The following is a 17,571-nucleotide window of genomic DNA, read 5'->3' on the forward strand; positions in this document are numbered from 1 at the left end:
ATGAAGATTTTTAATTATGTATGTCTGTTGTAATTCTCTTTATTTTATGAAGATTCTTAATTATATTCTCTAGATCGTATTCCTGCTTACTTTTTGACTAATCTGAAAAAGTATTTCTCTCACAATTATTGGAGATTTGTATATTTTTAATAATTATAAGTCTTTTTACTTACCTTTTCATTTTATATGCTTTAAACACACCTTATATTCATAAAAATTCATTACTATTATATCTTCCTTGTAGCTTGTTCCTTTTATCATTATCAAATATCCTTTTTGATTTCCTGGAATTTTTACCTTGAATTCTCCTTTGTTTGCTAGTCATATTGTTACAGAATCATCATATTAGTACTTGGCAGGTACATGTTTTTTACATTCCTTTATTGTCAACAATTCTCTATTATACTTTTTCAGGTTTGTCCCTGGTAAATAATAGATAGCTAGGTTTTATTTTAACCAAATGACATATCTTTCTTACTAGGTCTGATAAAACTGTTCACATTTATTATAAATAGAGGTAGGTTTCCATTAGTTTTACTGTTTTTTAAACCAAGATATTTTTAAACTTTCTTGTTTTCTGTAGATTAGATTGTATTTTGCAGTATGTTTTTCCTAGTAATATATTTTTATCTATTCGTTAGTTTTGGGCTGTATACATTTTAATTCATACATAGAAACTCATACTTCCTTTTTAAAATATAAGAACATCTATGTGCTGTCTTCCACAAGACAAAGAATTTAGTATGCATTTATTCTCTTATACACTGTTCCTTGCTTGCCCTCACCCCAACTGCTATATTGAATTTTATTTCTAAATTATTTATTTAATACAGCTACATATGCACAACTAATTTCAATTTAGCAATATTTTAAAAATAATTCATTTGTTCGCCATGTTCTTTGTTAATTAATCTTTCCAGATTTGTTTTTTTTGTGCTGAAATCATCCACTAATAATTATTCTTTTTTTGCATTTTTATTCGTTCTTTTTAGTTATACATTACAAAAGGATTTATTTTGACATAAAAAGCATGGAATATAACATCCTCTAATAATTCTTACAAAGAAGGTAGGTATAAACTTTGTTTGAGAATGACCTTAATTTTGGCAAGAAATAAATATCTGGTTTATTCCATGGATGCTGGAAAGACCTGGCCCCACTCTGCCTCCTCCGTCTTTCTGCTAAACTCGAACTGATTACCAGCGGCTGAAACCTTAGCTCCTGTCTTGCAGTCCCCAAATCCTGTCCCATGACTAAGGCAGCTTGGGTTCCCCATTTCTTCTGTCAGTTGGACAGTGAACAATTCTCAGAATGCAGTGGAATACTGGCTGACCTTCATCAGTGTAACATGTCAGTTCTTCAGCTCTCTGCTCCCAGCACAACAGCTGAACTCTTGTGGTGGTGGTTTAATAAAGGCTCAAGCTAATGGCTTCTAGTTGGTTTCTTCATCCACAAATTCATCCTCATTGTTAAAAAATAGTTTGATTAAATATTATTTTCCTTAATTTTAAAAATGTCTTTAGATTAGTAGTTATATCTAATTGTGAGGTTCAGTTTGACATATTCATCAGGCATGGAATATAATTTGCTCCATTTTGGTCCTCAGTGCTTCCTCTTTCCCTTCCCCTTTTCCTCCCCCTATTCCCCTTCTTCTACTCTCCTGGTTTTCCATTTATTTATTTATTTATTTATTTATTTATTTATTTATTTATTTATTTATTTATTTATTTTTGGTACTGGGGTTTGAACCCAGGAATACTCAATCACTGAACCACATTCCCATCCCTTTTTTGTATTTTTAGTTAGAGACAGGGTCTCACTGACTGTTGAGTGCCTTGCTAAGTTGCTGAGGCTGGCTTTGAACTGGCAATCCTCCTGCCTCAGTCTCCCAAGCCACCATGTCCAGCTATTTATTACTTTTTTTACTGGTGCTTTTTAGATATACATAAAGGTGGAATTACCATGGTATGTTCATATATGTGCATAGCATAAATTGTTCAATATCATTCTGCATTTCCTCCCTCTTCCCATTCCTCCTCTCTCCCCCTCAATCCCCTTCCTCTACTTCACTGATGTCCCTTCTATTTCATGGGACCCCCCCCTCCTTTTCTTTTCTCTTATTTTGCTCTAGCGTCCACATAGGAAAGAAAATATTTGACCTTTGACTTTCTGGGTCTGGCTTATTTCACTTAGCATGATATTCTCCAGTTCCATCCATTTACCAGCAAATGACATAATTTCATTCTTCCTTATAGATGACTAAAACACCATTGCATGTATATGCCACATTTTAGTTTTTGTTCTCTTATCTCATGGCATATGACCTTGCTACTGAGAAGTCTGTTTTCAGCAGTGATCAATTCCATATTCTGGGACTGGCACCTTTCCCTGCTTCTGCAATTTTCCGCTAGGGCTGTGACTTATTGCGTGGCTGCCCATGTACTTTCCTTTTTAGGGATCCATACAATTTCAGGTCCACCAAAAGCTTTTACTCTGTTTTGCATAAATTCCAATATACTTAATTTTTCCTTAAAATATAGCTTTATAAATCACTCATAATTATTTTGTGTTAAAAGGGGAGATTTCAGAATACATACAAATTGAAGAGATATTTCTTATTTTTGTTTGTTTGGATGGGTCCAAATGAAACTAGCCCCCTGGGGTATCCAGAGGAGAACTTTTGGTTTTACTCCAGATATTTCTTTGATTAGTAATATTTTTTATTAAAAACAATGAAGCACACAATGTATTGGTTTTCTTCCTTTCTTCCCTTCTTAGTTTCCTGCCAGCTTTCTTTATGGGAACAGGTGCCCTGAATGTGCTTCTTACCTGTATGGGCAGCATCACAGGCTCCTGGTCCTGTTTTCCAGTCGAGTTTGTCCAGTGGGAGGTGTGGATAGGGGATCAGACAGTGGGAGGAGAGCAAGGTTGGGGTATTTATTCCCTAGCCTCCCTTCCTGCAGCACCCTCCCTAGATTCCTAATCACCTTGTGTTGGCCCCATCCCCCTGCGGAAGACAAGGGTCATTGGGCAGCCCTTTGCACACAGTGATCCTTCCTTCTTCTCCTGATCCTCTGGCCTAGGAGTAGCAGTGACTCCCACTGTGTGGGAGAACTGCCTTCACTGGCTGGCTTCTCTGTACCTTGCTCACAATTGGTAATTAGTTCCTTTATTAAACCTTCCTCAAATGACTAAGCTTGCATATCACTTACTTTTGCCCTGGACAATGACCAATATAAAAACAAACAGAAAAAAAAAAAAAAAAAAGAAAAAGAAAAAAGAAAGTGTACAGGTAACTTAATTATATAGCTTGGTCTTTTGGGTGTTTCATAACAGAATAAAATATTTAAGAAAAAATGTAGGTGAAGAAAACTTATTTTAGTTAAAGGAAATATGCCACAGAGGGAAAGTAGTAGTAAATGTTTTATGAGTACAAACTTGAAGTTTCTCTCCATTTCCCTATTCAGGCTGTTGATGGTTTTCTGGGCCTAGAGGGAAGGCAGGCGTGAGTGTGTTCTCACTGATGCACGTCTTTATACAGCATGTGGGATTATGCTGTGGAGATTTATAGAATCTTAGAGCCAGAAGGGCCCAAGGGGACTAGCTAGTGTAGCCATGAACAGCATGAAGCACTGCATAATTTGCAATACAGCCCCAGGTTTGATTCGTGAGGCAAATATTTAAAAACCACCCTCACACTGCTGCTTTTTCAGCGTGCATATGAAAATATTAATAGCTAAAATATATACTAATTTTCTCACTGGTATTTCAGAGAGTAGCTAACAATGACAACAGGTAATACGCTCTGAACACATACTGTGTATGAGAGATTGCGTTCAAACTTCCCACCATTCAAGGCTTTGTGGGTACTGTTTTATGGTGTCAGGGATTGAACCCAGGGGCATTTAACCACTTAGCCGTATCTGCAGCCCTTTTTATTTTTTAATTTTGAGACAGGGTTTCATTAATTTGCTTAGGGCCTCACTAACTTGCTGAGGCTGGCTTTGAACTTACAAACCTCCTGCCTTGCCCTCCCAAACTGCTGGCATTACAGGAGTGCACCACTATATCTGGCTCATATGTCATTTAAAATAATGCATTATATTCTGTTGTATCAATGAATATTTGTTTTCTCAATTTCATTGTCAAATATGAATTTTCTCTATTTCCTCTTCAATGATTCCCAATCTTGACTCTTCTCAATATTATAATTTCTGACCCCAACTTTTCCTTAACTTTCATGTTCTCATCTGTAAAATTGTGATTATAATACTTCTGCCATTGAATGATTAAATGTGTAATATATAACTTAGTTATTATTATCATAATTACTCTTCAATAGACTGTTATTTATTAGAATCATTATTTTTCAATAGAATGTTGCTCTTTGGGTTCTAAAATACAATTGTTTTCTGTATCATCTCATGCCAAATGACAGCAAAAAAAAATGTGTGGGGGACACATGTGTGTGGGTTATGTGTGCACCTATGTGCGTGAGTGAGAGAGAAAAGGAGCTTGCATTTTAATCAAAACAACTTTGAACATATTTCCACTACTAAAACAGAGGTTGCTGATTGGACATAGTGCTAATGAAAGAATATTACAAAAATACTTATTTTTTTTCTTTTATTTAAAATGTAGTTGTCACAACACATCATACAATGAATGAAGACCTTAGAATCACATTAAAAATTTTTAAAACATCTCTGTATATTCACAAAACATGAAACATGCTGCAGGGACACAAATGCCGTTTGATATCAAAGTCTTAGTACATTTTCACCAAGAAGACAGACAGGGAAGCACAGACTGTACAGGGGTTTTCTCCCTTTCAGCAGGAGCTGACATATCTGTTCCAGGTAGTTCTTTCCTTGGAGAATGTATCACTGACAGATTTTTACAATTTCATTAAATACTGTGCTTTGTTGAGAAGTTACCACTGATTTCTACTTCTGAAGGAGTCATCATGTTAGAACCACAACACAAGTTTGCAATACATATTGGCACAATATGAAAAATAAACACTTTTTTGAGTTTTCAACTCATAACAACAATTGTTATTAAATAAATAATTATTCCTTATAGTGCATATTTCATTTTACCGTTCATTGCCCATTGACATGAATGATGCTGAATAAATAATACAGTAGGTACTTTATTTACGTCTTCTTTCGTAATTCTGCATTGCATTCCTTTCATAAGCCACTGAGAACAGAGGGGAAATAAAGTGTATTTTAAGAAGATTCGCTGAGGGAGTTTATAATAAATACTCAATGCATACAGTAAATTAGTATAAAGTTGTAATAACTTTTTCCCTCTACTGAAGTATTGCTAAAAGTTTTATTTATACATCCTTTAATTCTGCCTCACTCTCTATCATGATTCTAAGTGATCTAACCATAGAACACTTGGACTCTTTGGTCATATGGTACATATTTGATGTCCCAAAACAATATATTGTATTTCCATGATATATCACAATATTAATATTCAGCAACTTTCTCTATGTATCATGACAGACATAGAGACATGCAAGGTGAATTATAGAAAGGATCGTGCCTGAAGTAACCAGGAATACTAGTAGGATGAAAGTGAAGCATAAGACTTTTATTCTAGGACAAAGGTCAATAAACTGCTGGTCATGAGGCAAATCTAGCTCACCCTTTGCTGTTGCAAGTAAAGTTTTATTGGAATACAGAAACTCAGTTTATTTATGTATCATCTATGGCTGCTTTGGTTTTGAAGTGGCAGATTTTAATAGTTGCTACCAAGTTGGCATGGCCCAAAAAGTCAGAAATATTTACGATCTGGTTCTTTTCAGAAAAAGTTTGCTAGTTTCTGCCCTAGAAGCACATGATGATGTGAAGGTCTCTTCCTCTCTTGTGGATACCTTTCAATGATGGATTGTTCTTGAGCTGACAGGCAGTCTTATTTTCTGTAGGTAAGTCAATTGGGCCCTCTAAATACAGCACAATTTAACTTACCTCCTAGCATCCTAGTGAAATACGAATTACTGCTTCCAAAGATACTTAACACATAGCTAGTAAGTAATGTAAGTACTTTGACTCTCTGGACAAAAAATGCAAACATTTTATTATATTTTAACATGTATAATTTCAAAGGGATCTATAACCACGAATGGGTAAGGATCAGACTCTGGTAATAATATATCTAAGAATATTTTTCATCAACTTAGCCAATACTTTATACACTTAGATTTACATTATAGTAAAACTACTATGCTTTTTAAAATTCAGTATGCCCTGTATAAAATATTGAATTTAAATAGAAACAGCAGAAGGAAGATCTGTAGGAATCATAGAAGGTACCCTGCAGTTTCCTTGTTGTGAAAGGTTTATTGAGAAAAAAGGTAAGAGGAGAACTAGATTTAGCACTTCCCCTTTCTATCACTGACCTCTAATGTCCACCTACCCTTAAGTGAGGTGAAAAATAAATTGAATGTTTCGCACCAATTTCGTCTGCAATTCTGAGGTGGGCCAGACTAAGCTCCAAGCCGAACAGTAATAAAGGAAGGAAAAGTTCCTTTCTCCAGCTGGCTGGCTTTTATCGGGAGGTGGGTGGCCAGCACAAGCTCAGGCCCTGACAAGCTGGAGTAACTACCTTTGTTTTTAAAGTTCCATCAGTGAAGTGAAATGAATCCTAATTAAACTAAGTACAGACAGATTAACAATTTAGCTGGGGCAAATGTCTTCTTCCATGGAAACAGTTTCTTACCTGTTCCTTAAACCCTCTGAAGATGGATGCCAACTTTTGTGTGCCTGAGTTGGTGCGGGTTTCTCTGGAAAAGGGTTTTTAGATCACCTGTGACTGTGAAAGGGTAAGGATCGGTTGGCTGTGGAATGTGACTATGATAACCCTGTCCCACTGACCATATGAAAAGGTTCCTGATGGGCAATGAATTACTTTTTTTCCCCTTTTATATATTTAAACAAATGGAAGAACAAAGATTTACTTAGAAGTCAATTCTGATTTATTGCAGTGGTTCTATGTATTATTACCTATAATTATTACTCTAGGTACATGTAAACTGTACAGCATCTGCTGTAAACTGTACAGCATCTCTATTATTTGTCAAACATGTTCTGACAGCTATATAAAATCTGGAAATGGAGAGTGGATGACTAATATAATTGTTAAGAAAATCACAGTTAAGTAAGGCTAGTTATGTATGGATACAAATAAATGTCACTGTGTTTAAATTTCTATCCCATTTCCAAAAGCTGGAAGACAATACATAAATAAAACAATTATAAGTTCTCAAGAAGTACAGTAGTTACTGTACTTAAAACATATAATTTTATAACACAAAATAAAATAGCCCTACAATGACTGGTGATAAAATACAAAGGTAGTTTCTAAATTGAGGAAGAGAAGAACCAATAAAAATACTAGGATAATTATTTTTTCATGAATCTAGATAATTAAGAATTAAGACAGCACAACTTATAGATTTTCTAGAAACTAGATATATACTAAATGGATAGGATAGCTGATGAATACTTTTTACCTAATTAGATAACTAGTATTTTAATTCAAAGTAAAATAAAGAGAATTTGAATAGGTTTTACAAAAAGCCACAGCTAAGGACTAACCAGGTTTGAATATGCTTGACAAAAATTCAGTTTCCATGAATATGATAAAGTGGTTATTTAACCTTGAAAATAGTGTGATGAAAGAGTTAGGAAATAAGGGTTTTCAGATATATGTATGTAGCATTTACATAGGCAATGAAAACTCAAGAGAAAAAAGGAAATATGCATTGGAAGTGTGACATCCCTTCTAAGAGTTCCACAGCCAGAACTGGTTTATAACACTGAAGGATGATTTGATTGTGTTCCTTTTAAGAGGTGTTGAAATGAATCACATCACTTTCCTCCTTTCCAACATCCATCAGGACACTGAGATTTGAACTTCTATAACTTTATAATGAGCAAGTGATTTGCATAACATTTTTCTTTATCATTTATTTATATTTTTGTTGGAAGACTGCCAGATGTAACATCTTATAAAAGTTTTAAATTCCCTTGGTCATAAATAAAAATCTCTCATCTGTCCCTGTGTGTGCCTTTCCTGCCTTAAAAGACTGAGTACAGTTTAGTGAGCAGATCTAAGAGACCAGCCCAAAGATTCAGGGTGGGTAATGATTTAATGGGGCAGACTCTGGTAAAGCTCATAGATTGAGAGAAATCAACCAATGCTATGGTGATATTAGCTTAATTAGCTATAAATCCACTCTTGGCATAGGTGCTACAACTGAATTTTTTCACCATAATTACTCATTTTAAGTCTGTTATTCCTTTTGAATATTTTGAAAATTATGCCTTATAAAAACAATAGAAGCAGATTTGAGATATTGTCTAGTTTTAGTCATGATTTCATACATACCAGAATTTAAAGCTCTTTTGCCCATTAGTCCAACAAAGGAATCTGTTTTATGCCCTGGAAAAATACATTTAGGGGTGTTTTAATATGTATGTTTTTGAGGAAATAAAATCTTATAACTAGTACAAAAAAGCAAACTTTTGAATATATGCCTATACAATAAATATGTATCTATTTCAAGTTTTGGCAAGGCTGAAGAAATGAAGATTCCTTATAAGTTGTATAAATTACACTAAAACAATACAATGAGAGCACTAGTCTCAATTCTTTAAATAGTATCAAGTACCTTTTATTCATATTATGTTTTATCTATCATATAAAGTTATAAATATTGTTATTTGAGTCAGTGTTGAATTTTTTGCAAGTCAATTCTACATTTGTGTGAGAGAAATATCCAAGCTTATTTCTTCACATTATTGAATATGTTCCATGTCTTAGCAAGTGAACTTTAGCTGATTCCTATCCTTGATGATTATAATCTTCTAAAAGGTCACTATTTCATTGAATTAAAAAAAAAACCCTTTGAGGAAGTATATTAGTTTTTATGTTAGTAGAGTACATTTATTTTTATTATATAGAATTTTGCTATATATAGACTTCCCTTGAAAGTCAAATCCTTAGAAAGAAAATATGAACAAAATTTATTTTCAGAAATGAAGCCTTTGGAAAAGGTTATTATTTGGATGCTAGTGTGAGAATTTCTCTTGGTTTTTAGTGTATTAGTTGAGGCTAGGGCTGCTACCTTATTGGGGCCTACTCCGCCACCCAGGGAATCAAATCCAAGAAAGGGCACTAAGTGGACAATGTGATTAGGATGGATCCTTGGGATTCCAGTAGACTTGGTTTCATTAGCTAGAAACTAGGATCTACTGACCCTCCAGAGCACTGTTATGCCATCTTCACTGTCCTAAGAAATGCTTCACTGTCCTTTGATAGAAAGACCTTCTATTTTTAATTATGGGATCAAAAAATTCTATCTCTACCCATCTTTATTTTTAGTGTGAATTCTCTACTCAGATATTCACTCACCCACTTTAGTCGGCTGCTACCTGATGCTGTGGGATTCAGCTCATTAAAATGAAATTTATCTATAAATGCTTGAGATTTTTTTGCTGTGTAAGTGGGGGGGGGGGATGGAGATGAATGTGTGTGATGGATTTCTAAACCTCAGGTTGAAATTCTAAAACTAACAGTTTACAGTTGTTAGAGGACATTTTCTTTTTTAATATAATATACCTTTTCATAAGTACAATATGTCTAAACAACAAAGTTTATTCAAATTAATTATTCATTTAGCCATGTTCCGAATGAGTCTCCTGCATTCTTACATTGTATTACATAATGTAGAATTCAATACAATTAAAATTAGCATTTGATAAATGTCAAAATAATTTAGAACTTACTTTTGTGAGAGATCTGGCCATGTCCTAGAAGAAAGAAAGATCAAATTAGCAAACACACATAGTTTTCTTTTAAAGAAGCTACATGATATCTTTTAGCAAGAATTATAAAATAAATTGATTTTCAAAATATGTAAATTTTCCAGATATGTACTATCCTGAAGATTATAATAGAACTAGAAATGTTAATCAAGTTATTAATAATAAAACTAAATATTTTAACAAACAAGAGGAATATTTATTAAACGACATCCATGAGCCACCAATTCAAACCCAGAACTATGGGACTTTTAAGGATTGTTATTAACTATAAATCTGTGCCATCTACTATATTCAAGAATGGTTACCCATTTCTCTCTCTCTCTCTCTCTCTCTCTCTCTCTCTCACACACACACACACACATCACGTGGGGGTATGCAAATCTACCTCTTAAACAGGAATAATTAGGATATTGAATTTCAGTACATAAATATTTCTTCACTTTCCTCCTACATGTGCATTCATAATAGTAAGTAAAGATTTATAGGAATGTTTACCATAAAGAGCCTTTAACAGGGCCACTTGTTTTTCAATTGAGGAATCTGACAAGAGACGAATGGACATTAACTATTCACAATTTCCACTGATGGTGGGGTGAACTCAAGGAAACTGAATATTTCCTATCATGCAACAAGGGACAGCCATGTCTAATCTAATCCCAGAGAATGTTCTGAAGTCAGTTTCCCACATGCACTTGAACCATTCAGAGTGCTACCCCTTGGAAACGTCATACCTTCCCCTTCTTTGCGGCGGGATCTTTAGTCAGGCTTAGCTAAGGTTGTTCCTGTTTGGGGGCTCTTGAATACCCTGAAGTAGGTGAAACAGATCTCGCCCTTATGGGGGCAAATGCATGTGTTAGGTGCGGGTCCGAATCTCGTCCTAGGAGTTACAACTCTCTTAGGGTGGCAATCACTACCAAAGAGCAAGAGACACCTGGATGCTCCAGAAACAAACTAGTGGACAAGGTGGGTTGCCGCGAGAGACCTAGGGACCTTTGGTTATCTCACCGGCATCCCGTTTGCCCATTAATCCAAAGAACTGCTGAGGTTTGGGTCTCCGGGCGATTCTCTGCAGAAGATGCTCAAAAGGCTCCGGCAGCTCCTCCTGGGGAACAAATCAGCGTGTGGGTATAGAATAAGGCGCCCACTAACCCCAGTCATTACCACCACCGTGCGCTCTAGTCCCTCACCAGCCTGGGCTGCTGGGTGATGTGCTCAGCCGGAAAGCCAGCTTCGCCCAAAGAGAAGCGGCGGGCTCTCCCACGCCGAGGCTGAGTGGAGTCTGTCTTGGACTCTAGTTCTTTGCCTCTACCTGCCCCGCGCTGCCTCCTTCCATAAACCTACCCTGGCTACTTGGCAGCAGTGCGGCATCTTCCAGGAGCGCTTTCCGCTCCTTCCTCCCATCCCAAAGAACTTCACTTCAAACACCGCGCTGCCACCTTCTGGCCTCTGATGCCGGCTTTGGAGACCCCTCACTGCCCCAAAGATATACTAGTGTGAGGGCGGCGGGGTTCGGGTGGAGAAGGGTGACAATGCTTCCAAGCGACCTGCACCGACCATTTACACTGTTAGCCCAAAGCTCTCAGCCTCGCGCCAAACTGCGAGCCATCTAAAGGGAATCGTATAGCTACGTTTTCAGATCCTCAAAGTAAGGATCAAGGCAGGAAGTTAGTTTCCCACCCACCTCGGCCCTTCTAAGTCCTTCGAAGCGAAGCTCCCCCTTACCCTCGCTTCTGCCCGCGACCGACGCGCCCTCTTCTGTCCCAGCCTAACATTTCCGAAGCCCCGGCAGCGAAGCTGGACGGAAGCCCCTTAAATCCCTGTTACTAGGGATTGAAACCGAGTGAGGTTTCTAGGCTTGTGGGGACAGGGGCTCATCAGTGAGGCGATCACTCCTTCAGGGAGTTCCTGGGCCCGATAGTGCAGGAAACTTAGATCGTGGGCGCAAAATCCCGAGGGGAATCTGGGGGTGGCGCCCCTTTACACCCCTCTGAGCGCTTCCACTGTCTCTTGACTCGGTGCCCGCCAAGCTAACTCGGGTGCTATCCTGGGGGAATGGTAACTGCACCGAAGCCAGGAACAGCGCGGGCCATGCCCGGACAGTCTCACCTTGATCTGATCACTGTCGGACCAGTCGGACCAATAATTTAGATCATCGTTGGCACCGATTTCTTCAGCAAACAGTTGTGTGGAGACGAGAAAAAAGACTGCCAAGGCCACGAGGATTTTCATGGTGGATTTCTGGTAAGAGTGCGGGAGAAGGCATTAAAGAGAGGGAAGAAAAAATGACACGAATATAAATCTCCAAGAGTTAGAGCGGAAGAAAATTTGGCCCCACAATGAACGCGGGTCCAGTTAACGAAGATTAAAAGCATAAGGGTTAAATCGCTCGCCTGGACTCTTTAGGAAAGAGAATCACTCCCCAAGGATTCTCAAAGCCTTTCTCCCCTAGTCTTAGCTCCCCAGACCCCTAACCCACGAACCCATACTCTCGAGTCTGGAGGCTCTGCAGGTGGAAGACAAAGAGGGGCGTTGGCACTTGAGAAACAAGTCTCCCCACACACCCTAGCAGCAGCTGCGCACCGAAGACCGCGTGTGGCCACCTTGGACAGATGCGCGACTGGAAAAGCCCAGCAGTGGCAGCTGGCAGTACGCGGGTACTTACTGCGGCGGACAAACCCGCAGGGATCCTGTGGCGTCTGAGCGCAAGCCTAGCGCTCGGCACTCTGGGTTGCAGCTGCTGTGGAGGAGGAGGTCCGAGCGCGCTCTTTTGCCTGCTCGGTGCTTCGCGGTATTTATCCCAGGCTTGACGAGCCTGGAGACACACGTGACACTCTCCCCACGCGACTTTCTGCTCAATATTTAATTAACCGCCTCCTCTCCCTTCGCTTGCGTGATTGAGAGTTTCCGAGACAGTAACCCGTCGGTTCCTATAACATCTGGACCCAATTGTGTTCTATATGACGCAATATTAGGAAAATCCAGGTCTCGCCATCCAATCCACAGCAGCAGCCTGTCTTCTTCCATCCGCAAAATCTGACGCCCCCTCCCCTATCCTTCCGAACGGGGCTCAGGGACACCTGAGATTACTCATCAAAACTGAGCAAAATGACTCATTCCTCGGACTTCCACAACTTTTTTCCATCTGGACACGTCAGGATAAGTTGCACTTTTGAGGGCGGCCAAAGAACTTCAGTCTTTGAGATTCTGACTTAGGAAATCAGGCTGTGAAAGAAGCATCTCGGTGAGGGGGGGAGGGTGGATTTTTTTTTTTTTTTTTCTCTTCCATTTCTACCTTCCTAGAGTTTTTAGTGTTTTTGAGTTATAGCATCTTCCTCTGACCGCAACATTCCTCTCCTAAATCAACCAGAATACTGTCATTTCTTCAGCATTACAAAAGGATTTTCAGAAGATGGAAGCAGGTTTATTTTATCCCTGGGAGATAGGGGAATTGAAACGTGGCACTGCCTGTAGAACTTACTCTTGCATCAGTGCCGTCGTAGCATACCTTCTGCTTCAAAAAGTCCTATTCTTTCCCCACCCAGGAGCCAGGGTGGAGGGAGTAAATTTCCCACCTGTTCTTGCTAAAAATCCCAAACCAGCAAGACCATATGCAGGATGCACATACCGTGTCACTAAAGAGCTTACAGATCAACCACAGATTTCTCTGCATCTAAAAGTAAGTGACTGGGTGGTCACTGGCAAATAAAATTATTAGACAAATAACGTCTGTCACACAAATTACATTTCTTTCACCTCTATAGGAACTAAATGTTGTCACATCTTGGTTTGAGTAGTTCTCTCTTGGTATTATTTTTTCAACTAATTATATTAGTATAGTGTGTGAAGGGAATAGATTTTTTTGCAACTCAATTAAGCCAATCACATTTCCCCTCTAACAATTGTTCTTTCTCAACCCTGAAGTTTGAAATTCCCATGTGTCTCATTTGTTTAAATGTAGCTTCACAATGTGAGTATTTTGTTTTTGTTCTTAAAACACTGTATATGGAATATTATAAACATACACAATAGTAGAAAGACTCATCTGGTTGAAACAATTTTCAAGTTTTATATACAACCCTTCCTAATCCCTCCCACCAGAATATTTTAAAGCAAATTCCAGATATCTCATCATTCGCAACTATAAATGTTTCAGTCAATTTAAAAGATAAGAATTTTTTTCCTGATAAAAACATATCCATGCTATTATTCCATCTAAAACAGCATAAAGTAATTCCTTTTGCCATTAAATATCCATCAACATTCAAATGGTCTCTCATAAGTTCTCCCTACCTCATATAATCTATTGGCTGAAATCAGAATATTATAGAAGTCCATACAACACATGTCTTGTCTTAATCAGACCAGGCATCTATAATGAAATATCTTGAGCTGGGTGACTTATAAACAACAGAAGTTTTTTTGTTTGTTTGTTTGTTTGTTTGTTTTGTGTGTGTGTGTGTGTGTGTGTGTGTGTTTTTCCTCCTTCACAGTTCTGAAGTCTGGCAGTCTGAGATAAAGGTGTCAGCATGGCCTGATTCTGGTGAGGGCTCTCTTCTAGGTTACAGGCTGTTATCTTATCTCTTTTTTGTATCTTCTCATGGCAGAAAAAGGGCAAAAGACCTCTCCTGGATTTCTTTTGTAAGGACACTAATCCCATTCTTCAGGGCTCCACCCTCATGACCTAATTACCTTTCAAAGGCCCCATTTCTTAATACCATTGCCTTGGGAAGTTAGAATTTCAACAAATGAAGTTTACTGGGGACATGAACATTCAATTCATTGCTTGTCTCTTAAATCTCTCCAACCCAGGTTCTTTCTTCTCTCCCCATCTCTTGATAATAATTTGTTGATAAATTAGATCACTAGAGTGTATTACATTCTGGAATCTGTTGATTGCTCTTAAACTTGTTCCTGTGTACTATTTCCTGTTAATTGGTAGTTATAGTATCTAAAAACTTGATTTTGTTTTTACTTTATTTTTTAGACAGGGCTACTTTATATGTGTTCTGCAGTTCTGTTAGGATGCACCTGCTATGTGGCTTTTCCTCTTTCCGAGTTGTCAAAAGCTATTGATAATCATTTTCTAAATCCTCAATTCCTTAGTAGTTTCAAAATAGTGCTAATCCTATGTTATCATTTATCAGCTAGTCAATTTCTTCCATATAAAGAGAAAACTTTTTGTCAATAGCTATTTGATTTTTCCAAGACAATTAATAAGTCCTTGATTATGTCCTTCTACCAGTTTAAAAAAATGAGTTGTCAAATTAAAACACTCAAACATGACCTATTTTTTTAAAAATTAGGACTATTATGACCTTATAGATTTAGACACATTTGAAACATTTTAATCCGTGGTAGTCTTCCAATTGGTGGTCCAGTTATACCATTCTTAGCCAGCAGGTGACTCTTCAAATTGACTCCTGAGATGTTTTCTATGCCTTAAATAGGATTTGATAGTGTTATGGTTCAGATAGGAGCTGTTCCCCAAAATCTCATGTGTGAAACAATGCAAGAAAGTTTAGAGGTGAAATGATTGGGTTATGAGAGTCTTATCCTAATGAGAGCATTAATCCACTGATAGGAATAACTGGGTGGTAGATAGGCAGGGAGAGTATAGCTAGCTGGAGGAGGTGGGTCCCTGGGGGATGTGCCCTTAGGATTTATATTTTGTCCACTGGTGAGGGGAGCTGTCTGTCTTTGCTTCCTGACTGTCCTGTCCTGAGCTACTTTCTTCTGCCATACCCTTCCTCCATGATGTTCTGCCTCACTCGGGTCCAGAGTTTTGGAGTCAGCTATTTAGGGACGGAGACCTCTAAAACTATGTGTGCCAAATAACCTTTTCCTCCTCTAAAATTGTTCTTATCAGGTCTTTTGGCCACAGCGGCAAAAAACTGACCAAAACAGATAGTTTTCTTGGTTTTGGTGCAACAAAATGTTTCGGGTTTAGGATGTTTGTTTCCTGCCTTAGAACTGGAATTTCTGCTGAGAAGCCCTCCTTTCCTCTGAATTGGAAATGATAATGAAAGTCATAATCAGGGCATTAAGACTGCACATTACCATCACATTCTTTAGTACTTCTAGACCTTTTCAATGATGGAGCTGAGAAATGTGTATGTGTGCACATAAAATCATGAGTGTATACTGATGCTATTCAAATCAGGATTTAAATTCATCATTTTTGCGTCTTTTTTTCCCTATTCCAAAAATCTCAGTTCCCAGTGACATCAACATGATTCTTCATTTTCTGTGTCCCAGAACACAAAGTCAACATGATCAACAATATCATTATTGGAAACAGATTTTTTGTTTGCAGTGGAATTTTTTTTTTTTAATCTTTAAGGAGGTATATCACACTAGGTATCTTCAATCAGATTACTGCTTTTTAAAATCGTTTGAAAAATTCTATATATGGTTATGTTGCCAACTCATCAGTTAGGTTAATTTGCTCTTGAATTTTAGTTGCTCTTTAAACTTTAATTCAGAACTGTGTAAAATACGTGATTCCAAAATACATGGTTTTTGATACTTGTATGCTAAAAAATAGCATTCAAAGAAGTGTAGCTGCAATCCTTGTCTCTCTTCTCTTCTAGTCACTACCTCTTTATTGGGAGCTTGATTTATCCTGTGCTACAGTTTCTATGTGGATTGTCTTCGAAAGGTTCACATGTCGGCTTGGTCCTCAGTGTGGCTGTGTTGAAAGGAGGGTAATCCTTGAAAAGAGGGAGACCCAGTGGGAGGTCCTTAGTTATTGAAGATGCCACTCTTGGAAGAGGTTAACATGGTTCTTGTGGGACGTCAGGTTAGTTCCTAGTAGAGGGTTGTTATAAAAAAGCAGGGCTGGTCTCATCTGTTTCTGATGTGATTTTTTCCTTTCACATACATTTCTATGGTTATAATACCATCTGCTATGAGGTCCTTGCCAGAGCCCTATTGATAATAGCACTATACTTTGACCCTATAGAACTGAGAACAGAATACACCTCTTTCCTGTATAAAGTTACCTAACCTCAGTTATTTGTTATAGCAATGAAAACCAGACTCATAATCTTTCTATTGTTATTGTTGTTATTTTAACATAAGAAAATATGTCTTCTTATGCCCCTCCACCTTGTAAAATTCCATATGAAAGTACAACATTTTAGACTTTTTGTTTCTTGGTGATGCAGTTTATGAGGGAGCAATAAAAATAGTTGTTTCATAACTTATTCCCTGTCAGCTCAAAGTAAGCAGCTGCAAACTTTGTTCAGATGCCATATGTTGTAAATATGTCACAAGACATAAAATGAAGGTTATTTCATAAAATTGAGTAATAAATGATGAGATAAAATATTAATTTAAGAATACATTTCCTACTTTTTTCCATCTCATTCCTTAATTACTCCCTTAATGCTTTTAGTCAGATCATATGCTTTCTGATAAATTTTTTTTTGAATATAGCATGGCTTGGGATAGTTGCATTCTTAATTACGTGGTTCAGATAATAGTTCTAGTTTCCATTTTTTGAGCAACTTCCATACTGTTTTTCATAATGGCTGTGCTCATTTACATTCCCAGCCTCAAGGTGCAAGAGTTTCCTTTTCTCTAAATCTTTACTGAGTGAAATCCATTATGGTTTTGATTTGCATTTCCTTGAAAATTAGTGATGATCAGCATTTTTTCCTATACCTTTCAGCCATTTGAATGTCTTCTTTTGAGAAATGTAAAATCACCCCCCTTACACATTCTG

At 37.6% G+C, this 17,571-nt stretch overlaps 1 protein-coding gene across 3 annotated transcripts; it reads right to left on the minus strand.

The window, feature by feature from the left end:
* Positions 1-4,618: 4,618 nt before the first annotated feature.
* TAC1 (tachykinin precursor 1) lies at positions 4,619-12,679 on the minus strand. Of its 3 annotated transcripts, none has more exons than XM_079152041.1 (7): positions 12,508-12,679; positions 11,952-12,083; positions 10,851-10,947; positions 10,341-10,385; positions 9,807-9,830; positions 8,407-8,460; positions 4,619-5,205 (listed from the first exon to the last, which is right to left on the minus strand). In XM_079152041.1, the coding sequence occupies exons 2-7, from the start codon at positions 12,072-12,074 to the stop codon at positions 5,156-5,158; spliced, it is 393 nt and encodes a 130-aa protein (XP_079008167.1). In that variant the 5' UTR covers positions 12,075-12,083; positions 12,508-12,679; the 3' UTR covers positions 4,619-5,155. The 3 variants fall into 3 exon arrangements, with proteins under 3 accessions (XP_079008167.1, XP_079008168.1, XP_079008169.1); XM_079152042.1 differs by lacking the exon at positions 12,508-12,679 and adding an exon at positions 12,332-12,492; XM_079152043.1 differs by lacking the exon at positions 10,341-10,385 and having other exon boundaries at positions 12,508-12,667.
* Positions 12,680-17,571: the final 4,892 nt, after the last annotated feature.

This window comes from Sciurus vulgaris (assembly GCF_902686455.1).
Source record: "Sciurus vulgaris genome assembly, chromosome: 8".
NCBI classification, from domain to species: domain Eukaryota; kingdom Metazoa; phylum Chordata; class Mammalia; order Rodentia; family Sciuridae; genus Sciurus; species Sciurus vulgaris.